We start from the raw sequence: 25903 nt of genomic DNA, 5'->3' as shown, positions 1-25903 counted from the left end.
GGACAGCAATGAGAAAACGTGGGTGAGAGAAGGAGTCAGAGAGAGTATTAATCACGGCCATGCACCTGTCAGAGTGGCATCTGGAACTAACGGGAACCACGTGCAGCTCGACAACATCCCAAACCTCCGGCTATAGCTGGGCAGGTTCACAGCGAGCCAGCGCTCCGACTTCCCCCAGCCGTCCCATAACCCTGTGCACCCTGACCCCTGACCCTGCAGAGATAGGTCACCCAGCGTATGCACCCCAGACACTTCACCTGCCCTGCAGCCTCCTACTACAAGTAGAAGATATTATTATTCTTAATATTAGTATTATTATTATTTCTATCCGGTGCAAGTCACCTTCAAAATGTGTGTATGTATTAGGCTCCGTGTGTAATAGTTATTTCAGATAGGATCGATGTCTGTGCCTATGCTTTAATAAAGGCAGCGCCACTATCCACCTTATAGGCATTTCGACTGCGTGGGACACAGCATGTGAATCAGTCTCAGTCATTTTCCTCCTTAAATCCCCATCTTCTAGGATTTACTGAAATTCATATTGGCTGCCTCTGCAAGATAAATGTAAATCACATTCCCTTATATTTACTATTTATCAGGATGCAGCAGCTCACTTTCAGCAGGAAATATCTCTCACCCGCACACAAACACCCTTGCATTTAAATAGCATTTTTATTGTCCGCCATAGCCTTTCATCTGGGCGTATGGGAGAAGAGCCGCCTCTCCAGGGGAGAGAGTTGGAGCACGGGAGGAAGGTGGGGAGAGAGAGAGGGAGCGGGAAAGAGAGAGAGAGAGAGAGAGAGAGAGCGAGCAAAGCACTATTGGCAAGGCATCATGGGATGACAAAAAGCCACACGGAGGGAAGGAAGGTTGGAAGGTGAAAAATAGACGATGAATACACAAAGCTCCGACCAAAGATATTCTGGAAGAGTGAGGGAAATGGCTTCACTCGGGTTCTGCCGAGACCTGAAAGAGGCAGCGAGCAACAAATGGCACTGGTATAAAAAAAACGAGTACAAAACTGTCTCTGCATGTAAAGAAGCATCTGCAACCGCGGTGTGCTCCACAAGTGGCGCTCTCTGGTTCTGTCAACCCTTTGAGCTTGTGCTGATAAAGTGCTGGTTTATTAGTTTTATCTCACGTCATAAAAGCGGCAGACGCGACTCAGTGGAAAACAAACCAAGAAGCATTATCGTGTACAGTAGAGGCAAAGGCCAACTTGGGTTCTTGTGTCACAGATGCAGAATCTTTCCTCAGAGTTCAAAAGTGTTGCAAAACAACAGCGAACACTAATAATCTGTTCAGAAACAGTATCGCCAGTGGATATGATTTACAGTCCCTGGATTTTCTTGGCAGCAGCCGACAGCGGGACTCTTTTTTCTGAAAGCCTCTTACATCTTTTTTTATACTTGCCAAATTGAAACAGTATTTGTTTTAATGGGAGTTCTAATTAACCAGTATGTATTCCCCCTCTTGCACTGCGAGTGGCTGAGCCGTGAATGCAGGCTATGTGCTCATCCCCTTTGATTTGTTGTCAGTGGAGCCTGCCAGCTGACACAGTGCCCGGTGAGAGGCTTAATGCCCAAGTTTTAATAATGTGGGGGACTACATGAATCTCCCCCTCTCATTGGTATTCAGGTGCAGAATGTCTTGTTAGAAGTCAGGGAGGGAGGCGGAATGAAGCCAGAGCTCCAGATTGTTCCGTACATTTTCCCCTCTCCATTTTTTTTTTTTTTTTTTTTTTGGCAACGGCAGAGCTTGCTTCTTAAAAAATAATTCATCCCGCTTTTAAAAGAAGCGTCTGCACTGGCTAATGGAAGAGCAGCAGCACAGTTTGGAGTCTCCCCTGGCTTATCTCTCTCAGACAGTTGTGGGGAGTCGCTGGTGAGCATGGTGTCAGCGTGCGTGGTGCGGTGCAGCGCCGCGCGGGCAGGCAGGCCTGGGGACACAGATCAAAGGGAGGCAGGGTTGAGAGCCGCTCTGCCTCTGATCCCGTGTACGTGTGTGAGTGTCTGTGTGTGTGTGCGCTTGTGTGTGTGTGTGTGTGTGTGTGTGTGTGTGTGTGTGCAGGCCCGGCCCACTCACACAGCCCAAAGGCCCTCCTCAGATACACACACACACACACATCCTTGTCATTCCAAAACACATAACACTTTCATAAAAACTGCAAAACAGAAAAAAAAAAGTTCCTCACAAAACTTTCGCAAACTTCCCTCATCAAAACAGCAATAAAATCTCTACCCACCACACCGACCTCAGATGTCACCGACTTCCAACCGGGGGAGCACACCGAATCGCCGCATGCGTTCACCAGTGCATTTCCCACCTCTACAATGCAAGAGAAATGCTTTTTGGCCCTATTTTCCCAGCCATTATTTCCAGCCATTTCTCTGAGGAATGAAACCCAAGCTCTGCCACCGAGCTCCTCTTGCATGGCTTTAGCCCTCCAGTGCACTTCAATTATTTTCTTTCCTCTCCCAGCAGGTGTCCCTGTCATGCAGTAAAGAGGAATGCAGGCCAAATGTCTCCCTGCAAATGAAATGCCAATGAACACGGCTTCTAGGAATCACTGGAGAAGTATCTAACAGGCTCTTTTCGTCCGGTTTTGTGGAAAATATACGATATTCTTTAGACATAAATGTCTTTCTAAGTGTGACCTCTTCAGTTAAAGCTCTGCTGTCTGTCCAAAGCAAATTTTGCTTATTTCTTTTCTAGTGTGGACTATGCAAAGTTCAGATTGGAAGCATCATAGTAGCTTCGAAGGAGGTCGACACAGAGACTCATTTCAAATGAAATATTAGGGATGAGAAGGACCATGATAAAAAGGCAGAAATAAGCTTAAATCCCCAGGTGCACATGGCTGAAAAATACCTGGATGCTTGTCCTCCATGCCCTTGCCTTTCCTCTTTTCCAACACCCGCTGTGTCGCTAAATGAAACAAGACCAACAACAAAACACACTTCTGCTTTTCATACCTTTTGCCCAGCCATGCACAGCTTCACTCTCACCACCTCTAATACGCTGCCTCCCTCAACCAGCCAAACCATGTTGTATATCCCACAATGACGGTAACCAGTTTGGAGAGTGGATAGCTTCTCCGCCGCCTGTAATGGGAAAATGTGTGCTGTCGGGATAGGTTATGGGATTGGGATGGACGCGAGCTCCTGTCGGGGCCGCTGAACGCTGCAGGATTCCATTACAGACTTGGCACCTCGCCACCGCCGGCCCATTTACCGGGGAATCAGAGAATTTTTGTCAATCTCTGTACAGCGAGGCCATCAATGCCGGACACTTGCAGAAAAAAGCTCCACACATACAAATGAACAAGCATATCTCCAGCAAGCAGATGCTGTCTGCAACTTACAATATCAAGATTCTCATTTCCATCTGGATAGAGAGCGTGTTTGTGTTCGGCCCTTTTTCCCATTACGGGGCAGGGACAGCAGGCGAGTGAAAAACATGCTGTAAATAATGAAAAATACACGGCTAGCAGTCAGATGTGTGATCGACAGTTCTCCTAAACTGAAACCGAGCGAAATTAAAAAGAAAGACGACGCAAGTTCTGTACACGGGAAACTGAACGTTGTGTCGAGTGAGTTTTGTGTGTTTGTGGAGTAACGGGGAGAGAGAAAGAGGGGGCTGGGGGGTAGGGGGGGGGGGGTGACCGGCCCAGCGGGACGCTGCACCGTGGAGTGAACTCTGATTCTGCTGTCAGTGGGAACATTCATCTCCATGCTGAGAGACTGATAGGAATGCCACACAGCATTCTGCATGCATTCAGTACATTTCAATTCTGTGCAGTGCAAACATGGTGTGACACATCAAAACATCGGCACCACACTCATATACCACCCCTCTGAAAGTATGATACAAAATCCACAATCTCAGCTTCATAAAAAATATATGAGTTTAAAAAAAAATATATAAATAAACTGCATTTCAGGTGGGTTTCTATAGACTTCCGTCAAACCCACTTGGTAGGGTAATTGAATACTGGAAATTCAAGCTGTACAGTTGCCCAAAGGCTCCTGTTCTAATCCTCGCTATGACAGGAAATGTTCAATATCCCAACACATTCTTGAATGCCTGTGCAGAGAGGGAGAGAAAGCGACGGTGCGCCCCATGCCAGTATTAGAGAGAGCCATTAATGGGAAAAAAAATGACTCCATGTTCCTGGTGTTTTTGTGCAGGTTTTGCAGTGAGAGCATTAGCAGTTAAAGCCCCTGTGCCACGATTAACAATCAAACACGCTGTGAGCCTCCATGTTATCCTCCGTCGCTCCGGCAGGAGAGAAAATCTCTTTTTTGTCACAAAATCCTTAATTCTTTTTTTCTCAGAAGAAAGAGGGTAATACCAAGAATGTTTCCAATCTGCTTTGAGAAATATTTGAAGAAGAAGAAAAAAAAAAACTCCCAATAAAACACGTGTGAACGACGGGGTAATTGTGGACAAATGCAGCATTGAAATTCATTTTCAACTCTTTACACACCATTTCAATCTTATTTTCTGCCTGTTAACCACATCTTGTCGGTGAGGGTGGGCAAGACTGGCCAGTGTTGATGGGTAATTGTGTGTAATTCACTCTGTACACATGATGTGCGTCAACACAAATTACTTTTTTTATTCGGCGCTACTTACTGAGCATAGGAGCTGAATTTAAACGCTCATTAATGGACGCATTAACAAAGAGGGTTTAACATGCAAAATCCAGCAGAAGGATGCAAAGGAGCCTGCCGCCGAGGGAACAGAGATGACGGCTTCCATGACAGGGGAGGGGGAAATAGTTTAGGGCCTGGTGCAGATTCGAATTAGGACTTAACCTAAGAAGAAGAGGAAGTGCGCGGCGAGTGAACAGCAGGTCTACAAAAACCTCACGCCGAGATCACGACACCTCCGTCACTCTGTGCACTGAGCGGCATGGAGAACTCATGCAGCTTTACAAGAAGGAAATCACATGTACGGCGCCGCAGTCTTCCCGCTGCAGACAATTATATGCAGCAGATTACGGGGTCTACATTTATAAGCTTTAGCTAATTATTTCATCTGCATGTGTTCTCACTGCGCTGTGCCGGATTTAAGACGTCCCAGGAAAGTCGGAAAACCGCTGTTTGGAGCAGCTTGAGCACTTGTGCTGCTATCTAGATGAATTTTAATTTGTTGATGTTAATCCAATTGTTTTACGAATGTAGCAATTTGGAATTGCTAGAGTAAATCCAGGGCTTTGGAAGGCGAACATAAAAGCCCACACTGGCAGTTATTTTGCTGAACAAGCTGTTTCTGAATTTTAATTTCAGTCAAATGCAATTAGTCTGAGCAGTGGGAGGAGGAGGAGGAGGAGGAGGAGGAGGAGGAGGATGGAGGGATGTTAGCGCTACCTATAGTGGAAGGTATAGCCGTGATGTATGGAGGTAAAGCCTATGGGACTGACCTGTGGGGAGAGGCCATTGCCAACAGAGTTCATGTGGTTGCTGGACGCCGAGGGGCTCATGAAGGTATCAGAGTAGCTGGAGAAGCTGTGGCGGTTGGACGTCAGGCCGTAAGAGCTGCCGTCGGCACCCAGACCTCCCTGGTGCATGGAGGATGGAGGCAGGGGCTGGGGTCTGTGCAACGTGCCGCCTTCTGATAAAAAAAATAAATAAAATACACAAAACAGTGCCCAGGTAAGAACAAGTCAGAAATTGAAATTCTGCGCTGAAGCAACAACATGAATCACCAGTTCAGAAGTTCAGAAGTCACAGATTAAATGTCCTTCCTACAAATTCTTCAGCCATTAAACACAAGGCTGAACATTAAAAGCGTTGCAGAAATGACCTGCGACTCACAGGGGAAGAAGAGAAGGCTTGTTTTCGTCCCACTGTGACAAAGCTGTGATTGTAAAGATAACTACTTGCTGCATGGTTCTTATATGCAGCACATGGTTCATAATGATGTTACCATAACCACAAAATATGGATGGCATACCCCAAATAAATAGCACTAATGTAATCTGTACCAAAATTAGATTAACCTCAGATCCTGCTGTGAGTTTCAAAATGGAAGGGGGTTTGTGCCTAGGTGCAGAAGTGGTGGTCTTACCCTGCGATAGCGTGGTGCCGGGGTAGCCGGAGTCCTGCAGCTGGTACGTGGGTAAAGTGGGCATGCCGGTCGGTGGGAATCCTCCGGGAAGCAGGTGGTTGAAGGCCGCTAGCTGGTTTGCCCCGGCCTGTTTGCGCCACCGAGCTCGCCTGTTGCTGAACCACACCTACACAGGAGACATCAACGTCAGGATTTCAACACAAATTCTTCGATTCACAAATACTTTTATTTCATCTTGCGTGCACTAAGTGCAGCGAGCATGCAGACCCTCTGCAGAGTGTGCCGGCTCCTGCCACCTGTGAACAATCTGCCGGTTAGTGCGAGTGCCGGTGGTGGCTAAGAGCGGCCGTCCCTGTGGGAGCTGCCACAGGCGCTCAGTGGTCTGTCCCTGTTGTTCTTAAGTGGCTGAAGCTGTGATCTGTGTAAACAGGCTGCCCTAAGCCTCCTTCAGAGGGAAGAAGTCATTCAAAGGTCAGACGTAGGTGAGCAGACTCCACATCCCACACCTCAAACTATTAGATGCTTTGCGAGAGGCCATCACACCTCCGGAGACAAAGGGCGACATTATCTGCCTGAGTTGCTACACCGTGCGGTCTCAAGCATGGTTGTTTTTAAAGCTTTAAAATTCACTTTCCAGAAAGTGTTTTAACCTCAGAGTTGAGACTCTCGAGTTCTGAGCCAGCAAATGGCAAAATGCTCCCAAAATGAGCAGCACTAAAGCGCAGACACACAATGTCAACTCCCTGAAAGACAGGAGGGGGGTGGGTCGGAGTCTTTTGAACCGCAAAGATTTACACATTTTAAAAAGGCTTCTGCTCCAACAAAACACAAATATAATCAGGCTGTTTTGAAAGGAGCCAGCAACCTGTTCCATTTAGCCCGAGACAAGGCCCCGGCTTCACTGTGTGCCGAGGGTTGAAGGACATTGATCTATGCCTCGCACAGGCAATTCATCAGAGTTTAATACACTGTCAGAGCAGTTCATCTACTGTTGTGTTTCAAACGGCCCGGGCCATTGTGAGGACACATGAAAGAGGGGGGACAAAAGCCCCTCCATACGCCACGGAGAACAGTGGACACAAAGGGAGGGCGTCCCTTTTAAACAGGTCTTAAAGAGGGACACTTTCAAGGGGACTTACACAGCAACATACTCGCTGCTTTTCAGGGGCTGCCTCTTTTTTTGTACACACAAACATACATATAAACTCGTGAAGGCCTACAAGGGATCTCAGTCCAACAGAGATCTCAATTTGAATGTGTTTCTTTTCCCACACGGTCAATGACGCTGTGAGAAACTTTTTCTTTGTGTAAAAGTTTAGTGTTGAGCGCTCACTCGAAGGAAAACGGGATTCAACGGGCGACGACAATCGTACAACTGAAAAACCAACAAGAAAATCTCTATCTGAGGTCGAGTCGCCTCTCAAGCCCCCCCGGCTGAATCCCTCAATCGAGTTTTCCAAAACAAATGTGGTGTGTGGCTGCGGTGAAATGTCCGCTATTGGGATGTAATGGAGCGTGGACCAGGGTCTGAGCTAAGCTTCTACTTGGGCCAGACAAACAGCTGCCTGCATAGGGTTGGGGGGGGGGGGGGGGTTTCGGTGGGGTACACCCCTTCCTTCCACACACACCCCCATCTACGCACCCCACAGTGCCACTTCACCTCCGACCTCATCCACTCACCCCCGCCCATCTTTTATGTTTGCACTTTCACTTCCTTCCCCCTTTGTCATCCAGGCTTAGGAAGGAGGTGTTCAATCACGGCCAACACAAAACACTTAAACGCTAAAGTCGCTTTTTTCTTCTTTTATTTTTAAACTTTCATCGTTTTAATTTTCAGTTTTTTTTCCTTCAGTCCCTCACTTTACTAAAATAGTGAAGTTCCAACACCTTTATTCATTCATGGCTGCTCTAAAACCATTTGCACTATTTTCTCTTTCAAATATTACTTAAAAATAATTTACCATCACTGTGGAGTCAATTTAAATCTTGATAATGAAATCCATCATAAACACTGAGCTCCGTGTTTTAAGTTTGACAAAGTCTTTATGAGGTCAGACACTAAACAAACATTTATCAATCACGAGATGTTTGGGCCTCTCATCATAAAACTACTGAAAAGGTGAAAATAATTGGCTGATTAATTGGCTACGTGCCAGATATTTAAAAAAGAAGAAGAAATCTAAACAAATCAGACACAGTGTGTGTTCCAGGTAAATCAAAGCACCCATTGGACGCAATGTAAATACATGTATGGAAGTCATCGCTGATGTTCTTTGTCTTACACAGAGGACATGAGTTGATATATTCCTGTTCAGCAACTAAAATAATGTGGCCACATGTGTCCCAGACCCTGTCCAGATGTGGTCAGAGCGACTGGATCTCAATGTGTCGTGGGTGCAATCTGTATCCAGAGCTGCCCCAGTTTGATCATATTAACCAATACGCAGATATGAAAAGGGCCATAGTGCGAAGTCAACACTCAAAATGTATGGGGCCTGGCAGTTTTCTTAGGCCTCGAACAGGCTTCCTGCGATGGTAATATACTTAACTCGGCTAAAAACACCAATGAGTCTCCAGCTCTACTCAGTTATTGTGCATGAACTCCAGTTGCATTGTGTCCACTTTGATAAAAGTCACAAGAGGCGAGTTCATGTCAAGTGTTTTCTCCTGTAATCATCGGGCCCTCAGCACAGACTGGGAACATGTGAACCAGTGGTGATGCATATGTGCTCAGCCGCTCATATCACACACATGCACAAACACATGTGCTCTCACACAGACTATCACACAGCCCGGAGCTGAGGATTTGAGGCTGCGCTCTGGAACCTGATCACAAAGTCACCTTGGACCACAGATTCTCCTCTGCTTTCCCCAATCCGGTTTAATTCGCTGCTGCACAGAGAGCCCCCCCCCCCCCCCCCCCCCTACCTACAAGCGTGCAGCTCATGCATGTGGCTCACTTCTGTCTCGCTGTCTTGGACTTAGAGGTTTCCCAGGGCCAATACACTTGAACATATTGGCAGCATATCTCTGAATCGTTGTGGAGTGAATATTTTCGAGCGGGAATAGGGGAATATAAGTGCATCTTATAGAAGTCAAGCTGCTTGTGAACCAAAGAGGAAGGCTGGAAGGAGGATCCAGTTGGAGGTGGGCAAAGGGTGAAGGTTGTTCCACAGCAGAGGAGGGTTTAGACAAAAACCTCCAACCTGCAATCGGATGACAAACCTGCAAACACGACGTTCAGTTCAGCGACACGTCTCAGTCTCCAGCTCGGGTTTGGCTGCCTGCATCGGCTCATTGCTTTCAATCTCCCATTCACTCCACGCCAAAAGAATCGATTCCTAGCGATCGAGAGGCACTTTGCATTTTTCACCTCTGATCAGCGATAATACACTGCAAACACGCGTGACACTGCAGTGCGGTGGGAAAATAAAAAACACTCTGTGTTGTTTTCTCTTAAACAGGATCGCTCATATTTCAGAATTCCCCCCCACTCAGTCAATCCTCCATGAATTATTTTGTCAAAGACGAGTTCTGAATGCGTGTGACGCCTTTCAGGAGCCAATTTGCAACATTCGGTAGATGAATACCGAGAGCCGAGATAATGACAAAACAAAATGTGCAGCTGACTTCATATCCACAAAAAACACAGAGGGGTGATGCAACCAGCCTCAACATACAAATCCTCTTCTGTCTCATACCACGCAATACCTCCCCCCCCCCGAACTCGCACACCTCCCCCTTCTCCTCTCTCCTTCCCCTTTTCTTTTCCCCTCTCTCTCTCTCTCTCTCTCTCTCCCTCTGTCTCTCTCTCTCTCTCTGATTCCCTCCCTGCTTGCCTTCCAGACTGGCACTATGCTAATTAAAGTAGCTAGGAGTATGAATTTGAGAGGAGAGTGGGATTAGCTTGATAAGTATCAGGAGCACAGAAGCACTGTACCAAAGTCATTTAAATTCTAATAATAAGAAAACTGTTAGAACATTCACACTGATGCATTGCAACAATTTCTCCCCGACAATCTACACAAATCCTATTTATTCCTTTATGAAACATAAACCCACACTGGCGGGAATACAGTTGCCTGTTGGGTTTGCTTGTCAGCACACGGCTCCATTGTGATTCCCTCTCTTGCCGCTGGTACTTGACTAATATTATAACAATCAGGAAACTGTGTATTACCTCCTCATACCTCCCTATGGGATTACATGTTCAGCAGCTATTTTGAAAAGTGGTTTAACAGCACCAGCGTGAGTTTGAATTTGGCTGCACTGGTCTTTCACAGAAAAGCTGAGAAGGCCAGACTCCATTTAGATCTTCTTTGCCGCAGTGCTCTTTCCATACATCAACAGGCCAGCACAAGCCACAGATAAAGAGAGAAACTTTTTACCAAATTGATTTGCACGCTTCCTAAAAAGCAATGCTTATCCCTTATTAGATTCCACCAACTATAATAGCTACATGCAGAATGTTTATTGGTAATGAAAGAGGATCTATGTGACAGATTTGGTAAAGTGAGCCGGTGGCGGCGTGCTGCGGAGAGGAGCCTCAGCCGTGAATCAGAAGTCAGTCTCTTTAAAAACTTCAGTCTAAATGGAGGAGAATGTAATTTGCTTCATCTGTGAGTGCTGATTTACAGCGGCCTGCAGCCCATATCCTCCTCGCCGCTACCCCCACCTGGTCCGGCCCACAGAGGGATCGGACACAAACGCTGCTCTCTTCTCTAATAGCTCATGGATTGGCTTTGCCGCCAGCTCCAGTTAAAACTTAGGGGCTATCAGATGGAAAGTGGCAGCGCTCACTGCATCAGCGCAGCGTACACTGAAGGTAGAAGTTGGCAGCATCCCCTCCCACCGAGAGACAGCCTGGAACCAATCGCTGGGAGATATGGATCATATCCCACAATTTGTCAGTTGGGGTGATAAAACCATTGTGAGGCTTGTGGTGGTGGAGCAGCGCTGGCAGCTCTGCTGAAATGGGGCAGCGGGACTGATAAAGATGGATGGTGAGAAGGTCTTTAAATGGCAGGCGAGGGTAGACACAAGGGAATTAGCTCTGTTTATGAGTTTGGGTTGGGAGTCACCGCGAAGCCAAACACTTCCACAAGAAGGGACCAGTTGAATTTACTACACAGAGGTGGAGAGCCGGTGTCTGCACCTCACCAGCACCGTTTACCTCCATCTGAGGAAACTACTTTCCACATTAACGCCGTTTTTAATGACAAACGGACGCGAGTGAACCATGACTGTGGACACAAATTCAACTGAACATATGAGTGTGTGAAACCCCTCCGACACCCCCGGCCTGAAGCTTCTCCCTCAGCCTCAGACAGATTAGTCTCTGGGCGACATCTGGAAGATGCGTCATTGCAGCTGTGCTGGAGAAGCTTTGCTCTCAGGCCAAAGGGTCTCCTCTCTCCTGCCCTGTGATGGGCCATTTGGGCACCTACATGGGAAAGCGCAGCTGGTGGACATTTTTCCGAACACTGCGATACAGACAACTCACACACTAGAAACTTCCCTTTTAAACCCCCCAAAATCTGCACTTAGCTCATTTTTATCATCTTTAGTATAATAATTGTATTAATTTAAAAGTGTTTCTATGTGAGTGTGATATTACAGTAGCGTCAGAACCTGAAAAACAAGCACTCCATCGAGCAGCTATCAGACTCTTGTTGTAGAATATCCTTTCGTAAACACGTTCGAACTGAAGTGCAACTTTGGCCAGTACTGCTTCGTAACCTTCCTGGAAAATTAAGTTTGAGTTGACCTTTTGAGACTTTCAAAGACTTTCAGAATTAGATTATGAGGAAAACAGCATTAACAAATTAAAGCCATGACTCAAATTCCTCAGGTCTTCACATGACATCATTTAAGTCTATCTTCTGACAGCAGAGAGAGACTGCAGCCATTCCGTTTTCCTTTTCTTCTCTCGCGTTCAGGATATTTTTGTTCGCCTCCATAAATACACAGGTTCTAATAAAGGCATGGATTATTCTTTGAGACCCGAGGTTTCACTGTCCTCTGTGATCACTATGACTCGCACAAGAATGATGTATTTATACGTGGCATTAACGATCAAATAAAAATGTTGCTTTGCGTAATTGTGTGGTTAATTTCCATCATATTAGAGTGTTGGAACCCAATCAAGCAAAGTCAAAACTAAATTTACTTTTAGATCAATACTATCAGAATGTCCTTGAGTAGATTTTGTCTAAGATTTATTGATGCAGCCTTTATTCATCCCACCTTTTTTCCACATTTACTTCTCATACACGCAAAAAAAACAGCAATACATTGCTCTATAACAGACATAGTCTTCCCTTGAGTGAGGCATTAAACGCTCAGACCTAGGACATCACTGCATTTTGGGGGTTTTAAGATGGACAAAGACATGTGTGGAATCAGTTACCCCCAACTGCATGTTTGGAGTGTGATGAACAGTTAGCATGCGGTGAGGAGTTCGGGGGGGTTCAGAGGGAGTGTGAACGACTGTGGTAAGAGGAGAGCGGTGCCCCAGACCTTTTTTTTTTACTAGCGGCTGATTGATTAATGTTGTTGTCGGGGCATGGGTTCCCAAGAGAGGATGAGGAACTCTGTGTGATATGTGGAAGATTTTACAAGCAGCGGCGAGCTTGAAAGTGATGGGGATGAGATCCTGGCCAAAGGCCGAAATGAGAAATCCATCAGGAATGCATTCCCTTTCTCTCCTCTGTCCCACAACCCCCCCACACCCCCTCTCTCAGTATTTGGAAGAACAGCTGTTGCTATAACTCTACTGTACACATCTTCCTTCAATCTTACATACAACCACAGGGCACCCAGGCTGTCAAATAGTTTTGCGGGTGTGAGGTGAGAAGATGGGAAGGATCGCTGTCAAAACACTTAAAACATGGAGTCTAAGGGGAAGAAGCAAATTCTCATACATGCACTTTCTGATACGGGTAAAAAGGGGGTCACATCTTCCTGAGAGATGAATGCAGCATTGCCGTGGTTGAAAGACTAATATTTTCCCAACCTTGAGTAAGTGAGTGAAGGCAGGTGTTCTGCTTTTTATGGGTGTGTTTAGGGGAATTACAGCAGCGCAGAGCCCTGCGAGGCATGTGCCAGGTGTGATAGAGTGTGAGCGTCTACAGCCGGCTGCAGCAGAAGCCAGATATTTGCCTCAGTGATGCTCAGGACTGAGCTACTGCAGCACATTAAGGTTGACAGGTGCAGTCTTTAGAGTTAGCATGGCTAATGTCCAATTACACATGTGTTTAAAGGATCGGCGCACTCAAATAACAAAGAAACGGTTACCAAGTGTTGCCTCACTTACCTCGAGTGGGATCTGTAGGCATGCAGCTATTTTAGTTCTGAGATTTCTCAACCCACCCCCACCTTGATACCATGGAGGTAAATGTAATTTTGTTTACACAAAAGAAAGAAAATCTACTGACAACCTGTTTTTCTGTGTCCCACTCCAAAGCAGTTGATTGATTAGAGCTTTGTTCTCCCAACGAAATAGTTCCTGTGAAAAATCTGAGTGAGCTCCAGGAGTTATCCATCCATCCATCCATGTTCATTTCTTTTGAAAAACAAGTTGCTGTTTAATTTTAAACAGACAGGTTAGGGTTCTCATCTACGCTTATTTTCTGCTAGTTAGTAGCATTACATAAAAGTACTGGACAGACGTCTACAAAATGGTGGAAGGATGTAGAACGTGTCAGAGGAGAACCTTTAAACTGTCTATGCACATCTGGATCACAAATATTTTTTAAGCACTTTCTTTCTTTCTTCTTTTTTTTGTTTTCATTGATTTCCCAGGGAATAACTAATGGATATATATATTAAGAAAATCAAGAATATTTAGGAAACTGATGTGGTGCAGCTTGATTAAATGTCGGCCTCTGCGGAGGTATATAATCTTTTTAGTGCGATTCTAGTTTTTAAGATGCAAAATCCTCCCATCGACCCTTGGACTTCTCCAAAATCACATGAAAGGATTTCCACATGGCACATTATCACTAGAGATGTGCGAATATGTGTTTTCATGCAGGCCTGTCATAGAACAATGTGTTTGCTCAGATCTGTCCGTGTGCTGCTGCTGAAGTCTGACCTGTACTCTGGCCTCTGTGAGCTTCGTCCTCTGAGCCAGCTCCTCTCGGGTGTAGATGTCGGGGTAATGTGTCCGTTCGAAGGCCTTCTCCAGCTCCTCCAGCTGCTCGGCAGTGAACGTGGTGCGACTGCGCCTCTGCTTCCTCTTCAGGGGCAGGTCGGGCTCCGAGTCCACATCTGAGCCCTCATCTGTGCGGTTACCTGAGGTGGGTTAAAGGGACACAGGGTCATGTGTGTGATCGTGGAGTGAAAACAAGTAAAGAGAAGTCTTTTGTCTGAATTAACCGAGGGGTCTTTGAGGAAAAAATGGCATCAAATGTGAGCTGAAAGTGATCATAAACTAGCTCTAACGGCATTATCTGCGTTTTGGAGCCTCTTTTGTTGCAGAAGAGAGGGGGACTGGCAACATGGAAGATTCGAATGACAGCTTCTCCTCTCTCAATATACAACCGGGAGAATATTATCTTAATCTGTGGATATTTATTTAATGTAGAGGAGGCCCTGATACACAATCCCGCCTCTGAAAGGGGCCCCAGAGGCTGTGAAGGCAGAGGGCTGAGGGGGAGTGGGGGTGTTGGTGGGTAGAGGGGTTAATCTGCACAGGCCACCTTGCTGCTCCTCACCCTGCTTTTCTCTCTCAGTGGCCCAGGGCACAGTGCTCATACACAGCACAGCCAGGGTGTACAAAATAGAACACAATATCACACCGAAACCATTCAGCGCCATGTGTTTCCATCTGCTGTCATTAGATGAATCACAACATATTCTACATTACTTTTTAGGCATTCAACTAAGCTGAATTTTTGCTCGAGGAACATAGATACAGCACAAAGATGCACAATCCGGGCCGACAGGGAAATTCTTGACAGCAAATGCGCATTACCATTGCACATTACCGTTATAACTGAATTTAGAAAATTGCATCATTTTCACCTCCTCTGCACGTCTATTCAAACTACATGGCCCTTTTCATTTCATGTCAGAAAATTCACATTTTCATAATTTCCTCATTGAGACATTGACAAGGCGGCGTGATGTGCCAGTGTTGCTCCAGGCCCCTTTTGGATTGCATCACGCACCGTCCAGAAAGTGTGGGAGAGGGGAAATAAAGGGAGTTATTGAAGGAGAGGGTGTAAGAAGAGATTTGCGCTGCTGACAGTGGCCCCTCGCTATTCAGCTCAAATGAAAACTGAAAACGCTCACCTGAATGTTTTGCCTGAGTGAGTTCCTGTCGCCTGACTCATTGTCACACTGCTCCGATTTGTCTGTTTCAAGCTCACTCCAACAGCAAATCTTTCAGCGTAAGTGGACAAAAGAATACTCAGACCGCGCCTCCAAATAACAACTGTGAGAACAAAAGAGCAACAGAGCTGGCGGAGTCTCAAGGCCAGCTCCAGAGTTTAATTAAACAAGGAATTAGGGGATTATATGGAAGCTATCATTACAGGCCACTCCATGAGTCTTCCACGAACATTTTTGTCCCCCTGAGCTCATGCTCAATGATTCTCTGTGGATTACATGCGGCCGCAGGACATGAGGCCGCATTCATTAAATCAATTCTTCAGTCTTATCCTTTTTAATAAAGATTGATTCTTGAAGCACAGGCTCTCTCCACTGCAGAACACCCTTGAACATACAAAGTTGAATATGTACATACACCACATATCCCTTTGTTGGTTTTCATGAGGATGCGTATATCCATTTGCCCGGTAACTTGCCGTGACGACACTTGAGACCGGCCCAGCAGTGTACAGATCACTTTCCAAAGTCACCTCTGTGTCCTACAGGGAGACTCTCGAGTCGTCTCGCACTCAAGGGGCTCGGAGAAAGACACCAAAGTCTTCTCCTGTTCAAATTATTTTCTTTTCCTCTTCCTTTGTTCAAGGTTCTCTTGCAGACTTTATTTAGCAAGTACACCACTGCGGTAATCTGTGTCACATTCAGCATGCTATCAGGCCAATGACTGACAAACCTCAACAGACAATGGCGCATAACCCTGCTCTCAATTGAGCCCAACACATCTGCCTCAACATGAACCAGACACAAGATCGACAGCCCTGCCTGTAATGAGTAAGGGAAAATGGAAAGTGGCCCATGATGCACGGGGGCCAACTGGGATTGGGGTTGAATGTAAAGCTCATCAATATGCTGGTGAGTTAAAAGGCAGAGGACATCAGAAAACACATGTCTGCTGTCCAGACTCTTCATTCTGGTTAACATACAGTGGTGTTACATAAAGGACCAAGTCCGTCCATAGAAAGCAGATGGTTTAGAAACTGGTCTCAAAGGCTGCATGACAGTAAATAATGTCTGTTTTCTGAACGAAACAGTTCAAGATATAGATATGTGTATAACATGTTAGTCTGTTTTCATCTCACCCACATGCCAATGTAAATTATCGGAGACAAAATGAGGAAATATGAAAACTGGAAGGATGCCAGTAGAACGGATACCTGCGCCAAGGCTAACACCTTATCTATCTCTACACTGAGTTGAAGGAAGTGAAAATAAAGTATCCTGAATCCGCCCCCATGATTCTCCCTCGGCCCATATCCCACCCTACTGCCAAGTATCATAAAATCGGCTCAGTAGTTTTTGCTAAACCAATCGGACAAACCATTTAATAGCAATGAACACACCCCCTCCCTGCGAAGGTAGCGAAATCCCTGCAGGGCAGCTGAGGTCCGTTTGCTTGATGGTTCTCTCTGCACAAAAAGGTGCACTGTGATTACGCCTTCGCATAATACAACTGGTGTAATTTCCATTTAAAGGTTCAGGGGATATTGATAAACAGCTCCTGCCTTGTCTCATTAGTTATCGTCCAATTAGAATCTAATTATGTGCCATCCAGTGGGCATGATTACTGCCGTGTACTCTCCTCCAGGGGCCCTCTGAGGTTTTGCCCCGGTATTGATTTAATATTCTGCCCATTATGAATCGGAGGAGTTAATTCGGTTTACACATTGCTTTGTGGAGGTAAGAGCTTGATTAAGATTGAAGATAACATCGGGTTTTGTTGATGAAAAAACTACCTTAACCTAAATTGTCAGGAATGCCGGGAGTGAAATGACTGAGCCACACGGCTTCAGTACCAAAGAGGACCGATGAATAACTCAATGAATATTGATAAACTAATATCGGGACAGATGTTAATCTCTGTAAACAAACATAACCGGCTTGGATCAAATGCAAATTACATTCTAACATTCTATAAACTATACTGATCTCTATGGTATAAATCACCATGATGCACTGATTCATACTAACAGGTGATGATAGAGCACTGATTCGGCCAGATGTCAACTGAACAACAACCTTACTGTTCACTTTCCAAGCAAAATACTTTCTTTACCACATTTTTTCTCAAGTGTTTCTGGAGCATCATCGTTCACGCTTTGTTTGAAATGTTTTCCAGCTGTGATAAAGTTTTCTTTTCATTTCAGAGAATTTTGTGCATTAACAGCATTCAAGTGTACTCGCTCTACATACTCAAAGCTGGTTCAGGATTTGGATGGAGTGAGGTTTTAGGACAAGCAGCTAATAAGCGTGAAATCTGTCTCTACACAATTAAAACAGTTTTTTTATTTTAGATAAATATCATGTTTTTATGGGTACATCACTCTCCTGGAGTACTTCAGTTTTACACAGATTATTGTGTTGTTAATTAATGTGCAGTTATTAGCGTATCCCATGGATGTGGAGAGGCACACATTGACCCTGATGTGACTTTGTTTTAATGAAGCTCTAACTCCGACCAGACTTTTTGGATAAAACTGGGTTACACTCTTGAAGGACTCGAGCAGCTAGTTAATAGTTTCGAAGTGACTCTGAGGTTTAAAGGCCGCTCTCTCTCCCCGGAGAGTTCACCGCTGACCTCACAGACAGACTCCTCAGACTACAGGCAGATGGGATCCTCATCACCTCCTCATATCGACCCCCCCCCCCCCCCCTCCACCTATATACTCCCTGCTCAGCTCGTCTCCCTTCAACCCCTCAAACCTTTACCCCCGAGATGCTGAGGTGACGTCGATTAAACAGGCAGCTGTCCATTCAATACCGGCAATTAAAGAAAGTGATATTTAAAGTTCCAGATTTACGATGCATAACAACACCAATGAACATCATGTCTGCTCGGTGGCTGAAAACACTGCATCAGGACACACGATACTGTGAAGAGGTTTTGAATTAAACCCATCGCTGGCCCTCAAGGGAACGTTCACAAGACGTTTACTGTCACCAGCATGAAAACTAATATCTAATGTGTTTAATGTAATCTAATGTAATAATTATTGCTTTATTCCTTTTCATATGTAGCATTTATATTATAAGAAAAAATTAAGAGTGAGAATAACAATAAGAATAAATGAATAAAAACACTTAGGATAGAATCCCAGTACAAAAGATCATTAAATAAAAACCATATTCAAATCAAATCAAATCAAATCCAAGTTTATTGATTTGATTTGAATATGAATGCATTTAGCAAATGATAAGGTCGGGGAGTTATTATATTTTTGCATTTAAACATACAAACCAAAAATGTCCGTGTTAAAAAGATTGAAAAACCATAAGATGTTGTGTTTTTCATCCTTCACCTGTGAGCAGCACTGACTCAAAGTAGAGTTTTACTCTCGAGCTGCACCTTGTCAGACTGTCTCTGATATCATAACCCATGGCCTCCATATCAGCCGTACCTTCACAAACTATCCAAGACACAGGGACAAAAACAGACAGGGCTTTGGCAGTGCAGCATTAGCTCATAATGGCTCATTTTGAAAAGCATATTAGTTCCAGCATAATTACAATCAGGCCTCGCGCTCAGTGTTTTGCAGGCATTCACAGGACCAGCCTCTGAGCACCGAGTCACACCAGTTGACTGTGACTGACAGCAGATTTAGTTCAAAATGCTGTTTTTTCCTCCCTCTTTTCCCCCCACGGGACAAAAATAACACCGCATCCTTTCTCCCTATTTATGTTGACTTGTTTATTTTGTGCCTACCTTTTGTCGTAGTTGATGCTGCAATTATACTTTTTGTCAGTCAGAGGGGGTGAATATCAAAAGACCTAATTATGCAAACAGGCCTGTGATAAGAGGCATCTGCCTGAGATGGGATCTGCTATCTCTGACATGCATCTGTCTCTGTGCTGTCTCTGCTGCTCCAGGCCTGCATATAAACAGCGCTGCCTGTCCCCGGGACTGCACGCAATTCAACCGCTAACACTGGAGTGGAGGGATGTTTTTTCGGGGGCGGGGTGGGGGATCGCGCAGCAACATCAAATAGCTAACAACTTCCCAATTTGCATTTCTCCGAGAATGGTGCAGCATCTCTGCTTAATGCACTCGCCTGTTCATCCCAAAGGGGTTGCCAAGTTAAAGGAGGCATGCGATTCAAGGCATTTACCGAAGGATGTATCTGAGATAGGAACCTTATGTGAATACAAGATAGACGACAGCGATAACCAGAATGGTTTAAAGACAAATTCCCTGTGAATAATCTCTTCCCCTAGTTATCTCCCTGCTAACGAAAAACAAAACTCTCAACGTGAGCGCACAGCCTCTGCAACCTGGAGATTTAATTCTGTATATTAGATATATTCAGATCAACATACACCCCCCCGCCCCCCACCAAAAAAAGAGTGTGTATGTGGCCGATCAAGTTATCCGTTACTTGGTTTGGTGACATGCCAAAGTACATAATCAATTTCCACTGGTTGTCAGTGACCTTCTCTGCGCAGTGATTTGACATTTAGCTGAAATTGAATCTGGAGGAGAGGTGTAAGTTTACATATAAGGATATTTTAAATGCACCTATCTAAAATAAAATCATTCTCACCTTAAGGGACAGATGTCATGGGATAAAGTTTTGTCTCATACCTTGTGTCAATTCATTAGCAGGTGATTGCGGGCCAAGGGCACTTGTCCCAGAGTGTACCCGCTGCGAGAGGACAAGTGGAAGTGAACTAAAATGTGTGCTCTACCTGTACGGAAATTACACTTTGTAAAGAAACTTGAGGTGGAGTGATGAAAATGTTAGAAAATGCTGCCTCGCTTTTGTTACCAAGCGCACAACCCCTCAGTGGCGGTGTCAGAGTTTTAGACTCTTTTACATCGACATTCCTCCAGAAAATTCCTATACTTTTCTTCCCTTGTCTCTTGGACAGAATCACATTCTTTAGAAAAGGAGAACGGGGGCTCGAGGATAAAAAATGCAAGGGAGGAAGAAAGATGGGAGGCTCTATAATCTTTGGCTCTCACAACAAACAATTAGCCCCCTTTCCTGTGTTCGAGGTGGGGAGAAAGTGAGAGAGAGTGAAGAGGAGGGGGTGCGGGAGAAGGCAGAGGAGACGGACAGGGAGAAGCAGCGAGAGCGATGCTCTTTTATGGCTCTTGTCATATGGATGAAGGCGCGGCGCGTCCATGAGAGCGCACGCTCACCTTCAACAACAGGGCGTCCACTGGGCCTCCCGGCCTTTTCAGCCTGGAGAGACGAGCTCCTCAGGGGGCCATTAGAGCATGAATAGGGGCCTGACAGCCCTGTGCAGCTCCGCAGGGCATCCATAAACGCTGACATATTGACTCCCCATGCCTCTGCACTGCACTGAGTGTGAAAGCGTGAAGGGCTTGAGGGTGGGATTCTTTTTCTTTAATATACTACTGACTAAAAAGAGTAATTTAACTGCAATATGATTTGTTGCTTTTGGCTCTTTTCTTACACGAAGGAAACACTGTGGTTCACCGGGCTATTGTTTAAGTTTGTAAAAAAAAGTTTGTATATATAAGTTATTGTAAGGTAACATGAGGGAAAATGCAAATAAAATGTGTTTGTTTCCAGCATTCAGGTAATATCATATCTTGAATTTACTTATATGCTTCTCTACTTTGGCAGTTTTTAGAAAATAAAGTCAATACATAGGATCTAACAAAACTACATAGAGACTTGAAAACTAAATGTGAACCTTGTCTCCAGCCGTCACTTCCCCAAGACTGAGCTTCACTCCAGGATTCTTCTCCGTCTCCTTCTTATTTAGAGCAGAATGTCATCGCCTCAGCTTAAGTCTTTACTAATTGAGGTCACAGCGAAAGTAATGAAATTAACAGAGAGCACAAGAAAGTAAAAAAGAAAGCCCATTGGGGGTCTCTGCCAAATGGCACTGGAGCCAGAGCCCCGGTCCCCCAGCAAAAAGCTCTAAAAACCTACGCAGGAAATCAAACAGTGATGTCTCAGGGCTATGAGCTGAGGTCTCCTGGAGGAACAAATCATTTTCTCAACAAAGCCAAAGAGAGATTACTGGGCACAGTATAGGAATGCACAGCGGACATTTTTATGTGCCCAAGGGAAGTTTCCTAATTTTCTGGACGAGGCTGGGCAGCAAATATTGTGGAAAAGTTTTAAGTGATACAGAGGACATTATGGAGGGAGGACGAGTTGTGAGGACTGATGGAAACTTTAATGAAAACTCAGGGTTCATGTGAACGGAGCGCTTCAGTAACGGGCAGTAAAATAAAAGTTTTTTTAAACTACTATAGCTTCTGCTTCTTATATTTGAATACTCCTTTGTACATCCTGTCTTTTAAATTTGAAAAATAATAAAATAAAAACAATATAGCTTGCTTTGAAATAAAATAACGTAGTATATTATCAAAAATACTATTATTCTACACTGTATTATGGTCCCTTGGTTGCAAGTGAACAAACTGTTGTCAGAATTTAAATGAACATTTGCTGTTAAGTCCTGTTTTCTCTGGGCAGAGTGAAGCATCACAGTGCCTGGCATTGGTTTGAGATATTCCTCACATATCGAGGGTTTGTAATATGGCACAGTAGCAAAGCTTTTTATACTGAGACTACATATTCCCCAAGGAGAGAATGACTGACGATGCAGAAATAAGCCCATTAGTTGAAAATGTGGGGGGGGGAACAACATTTGAAGTTGTTATTTTGTCGGCTGCAGGACGGGAGCCCCGCCCCACTGTTTGGACAACAGCTTTCAAATTTAAACTCGGTGGCGAAAAAACACATTTCTGATTCGCAACACTTAAGGGAACGTGTTTATTGTCTTTGTGGTTGTGGAGCGGGAAAAAACATGCACAATTAAAAACAAATGAATATTTCAGTGGTGAAGCACATCAAGAGCATAAAATGTGAAATGTTCTGGCATTAAGTAGCATAGGCTAATGGCGATTCTTAAACTAGCAGACCATGGTCAGTGTCTCTCATTTATCACTGAGGGAGAGCACTGTGCGAAACGTAATTACTGTTGCACATTATGTGGGCTATTCCTGTATTGTAATAAAATTAGCCAGAAATGCTTTTTGTCTTTTCTAATGCAGCTCCATGGTAACCAGTGGACGGTCATAATGCAGAACACCAGCGTGATCTGTGCCAGCTGTCAGAGTTTGACACCCCGAGCCGCCAAGGCAAATTGGAGGAAACTACATTTCTTTCAGTAAATTACGTGGCTCTGACCTGCTCATCTATTACCGAATTTAACATGGGGAATGATAAAGCTGGAGATGTCCCGATGGGCTCCACACTCATTCATGCTACACTCCGCTTTATTGTTTGGAAATATAACAAGCGCTTAATCACAAAGACAAAGACCTTTGCCTGCCAAAGGTCTTTGTCATTATTACACTGTCCATTTTAAACATTGTCCTGAGATTTTTTTCAGGCAGGCGAGGAATTCAATTAGACCATACAGTTTATTATATCATCGTCAAAATGCACCAATAATTTATTCTTAGAAACAGATATTGTTAATTACCGGACTGCATCCTAACTAATACTCCGGAAAAATGTAATGGAAATAATAAAAAAAACCTTGTCAAACACGTTTAAATGTGTGTATCAAAGGGGATCAAAGTGATATCTGCAAAACCCTTTCACAGGGTTGAGAAGCAAATTTACAAATAGACATAATATTGTAAGTTGAGCCCACTAATATATTTCAATTTGTATTTGGCTTAAATCATAGATGTAACTTCACTTGTGAGCTCTGGTCTCCTGACAACTCCGTCCTTTACTGTGCAGAATCACTGGTGGGCTTCGTCATTATTTAATCTGTGACAACATTTATATCGTTTGGTGGATAAGTTATTAGGCAAAAATGACTACGAGTTATGAAATGACATGGTTACTTAAATATTGCTTACAGCTGACATTACTCTGTACACTGTCTGTCATCGTTTGGCAGGTCACCTAAGTGGAGACAAAACTAGAAACCTCCAGGGAATAATTTTACTGCCTGTTAACATTGTTACTGGTGCTTTCTGACAACAGGCACCATTGTCTGTAAAGGTGACAAGGTCAGTTAATTACATTTGTTTATTGTGGCAGAATAATGGCATTTTTTTCTAATAACAGAACAACTGCAGCAGGAGGTTTGTTTTGGTGGATGTTACCTGAATTGAACTACACTTGTTTGTATTTATTCCAGATGCCGATAGGATAAAGACACATCTCAAAGCAATTGAATGAGATTTTTGTCTGATAACGAACACTAAAGTTTTTCTTTTTCCCATTAAACCCATTGCAGCTAATCTCCCCTGCTGAGAACACTTGTCTCTCCTGGTGGCATGGCAAGGAATCAGCAGTGAGAGATAAATAAATGGCCTCTAAGAAAAACATTGGCCCTCTTGTCGAGTAACGTTTCCACTCGAGAGCAGCAACAGGCCACATGTCAACTCGTTCTCCTCTCATTTCCTGCGCTCTCGTCGCCGAGACACCTCTGTCTAATGAAGGAGAGGGCGCTGCAACCCCACAGGGTCTGTCATCCCTGAGTGCTGTTTTCCCCCTGGACAGCCCAGTCATTGACCACCACCACTGAAGGTAATTCTCACCAATCGGGATTCATTACAACACCAAATCTGCCAATGAACTGCCCACCGCAGGCACAAACACACGAGTGCCCGGGAGAAGAACTAAATTGGATTGCCAATACGGCCCACAGACATTTCAGAAGTCGAGAAAAACAATGGAGCAGAAAATAAATACTCCAAAGCCACAATGATGGCTCCACTTTGTAAACTAACACAGTATTGATCGTCTTCTTTTTTTTGTTTGTTTAGAAAAGCCTCATCCCTGCTAATAGCTGTCTGAGAGTGTAATCTCTCCCTTGTCCTCCCCCTCCTCTCCTCCCCTCCACATTCCCTATTATGTGGTTTTCTTTCAGCGCGCCTCAAATAGTTAAGGTTCAGTGTCGCACTGGGGTACGGGGCATGGGACTGGGGACCAATTGTTTGCTAATGTTGACACCTGCCAGAGCAGGCTTGGCCTATTTGGGGCCCGCCAAGCTGCAAACTGGATGCTCCCCCTCTTTAGCAAGATTAAGTGTGGGTTGCTGGGGTCACAAATCACTGGACTCCCTCTGATGTTGTGAGGCACAGAGCCAGAGACTGAGCGGACTAAAAGAGAAAGCTGAGGAGGGAGGAACAGAGGAGGGAAGAGGGATAAAGAGTGACAGTCTATTGTTTGTTGAAAAGGAGGGGAATAATGTATCTTCTTGAGTGTGCGTAGCTGGTGTGTCCCGTCCAAAGAAATCAACAGTGGATCCACGTCACCAGAGCACACAGCAGACTTCTGCCCCGCTTGATGGGCTCACAGATGAGCAGGAATATTTGAAATCTTTGTTTAAAATGTAGCCTTAACAGGAAACTCATTGCCACGGGCTGCACACAACAGATTGTGTAGTTTTCCACACTCAAAATATACAATTTGTGGTAAAGGAAAACATTTTTGATGGAGCACATAAAGCCAGAATTTGTGGAGTTTTCTTTCATATGACCTCTTTGAGGATAAATAAATATGAAATTATACTGACTTTTCTCTCTTAAGAAACATAAATAAAGACCAAGAGAAAACCAGTAAACGAGCAAGGCCATGACAGACAGTGCTCAACTCCTACTCCTCCTCCACCTCCTCCTCCTCCTTCCTTTGCAGATGTACATTAATGCAAAAGAAGGCAGCGTTGTGAGCTGCTGCAGAAGCGCCCTCTCTTCCTTTAAAACTGCTGCTGTCCAGCCTGATCGTGTCAGTTTGAAGGCCCCATTGAAAAGTATTCATGCATCTGCCTTTGAGGCACAATAGCAGCTAGTTTATAAACTGTCTGCCCGGGCACCCAAAGGCTTTAGTTCGTATTGTTTTCGGCCCCTTAATAAACTTTTCGGAGGAGTTCATCAACTCGCCTGAATGGCCTATGCCGCAAGTCTCAAGACAGAAAATAACAGAGGGGCCTTTTCTCCTCCCTCTTCTTTCTCTCGTCCTTTTCTAGTGGCTGTTCATCTAACAATGGTGAGAGCAGCCTGTCAGACATCACAGGGCTTTTTTGTACCAATACAAGGGGGGGGGGGGGGGGTATTCAATAAACAGAGAAAGCGACCTCTTAAAATGGAAATGGAGGAATATTGAATTTTCACATTTGCACGGGAGGTTTAAGTCTACTCCGACAAAATGATTTTTGAGTGAGCTGAATGTTGAGTTGTTGAGTTTTTTTGTTTGTTTTTTTAAGTTTTCGTTTGTTTTGTAAGAACATGGAGTTCAAATGACATTAACATTTTTGCGGAAACTGCATGACCTGCTGTTTGCTGAAAGTCATGAACATTGTGTGAATTTCTCAATTAAAACACTGCTGGAGGAGGACAACAGAGGAAGTTATAGTATTAAATTAATAGTTTTCTGCTGGTGATTGCCTGACACCTGTTAGACAGGCAGCAGGAGAAAATGATGGGATGCAA

General features: G+C 44.6%; 1 protein-coding gene across 3 annotated transcripts in view; it reads right to left on the bottom strand.

Annotated features, from left to right (window-relative positions):
• The window catches only part of pax7a (paired box 7a), a 45930-nt gene that overhangs the window by 10172 nt on the left and 9855 nt on the right, over nt 1-25903 (bottom strand). For all 3 annotated transcript variants that reach the window (XM_062404718.1, XM_062404726.1, XM_062404733.1), the window contains exons 5-7: nt 14171-14370; nt 6076-6241; nt 5429-5619 (exon numbers count right to left, since the gene is read on the bottom strand). In XM_062404718.1, the coding sequence (XP_062260702.1) occupies nt 5429-5619; nt 6076-6241; nt 14171-14370 (557 nt within the window). The remainder of the gene's footprint in view (nt 1-5428; nt 5620-6075; nt 6242-14170; nt 14371-25903) is intronic.

The sequence above is a fragment of the Platichthys flesus genome, chromosome 2 (assembly GCF_949316205.1).
Source record: "Platichthys flesus chromosome 2, fPlaFle2.1, whole genome shotgun sequence".
NCBI lineage: Eukaryota > Metazoa > Chordata > Actinopteri > Pleuronectiformes > Pleuronectidae > Platichthys > Platichthys flesus.
Note: the sequence above shows the minus strand (reverse complement) of the source record. Positions and strands in the feature narration are given on the sequence as shown.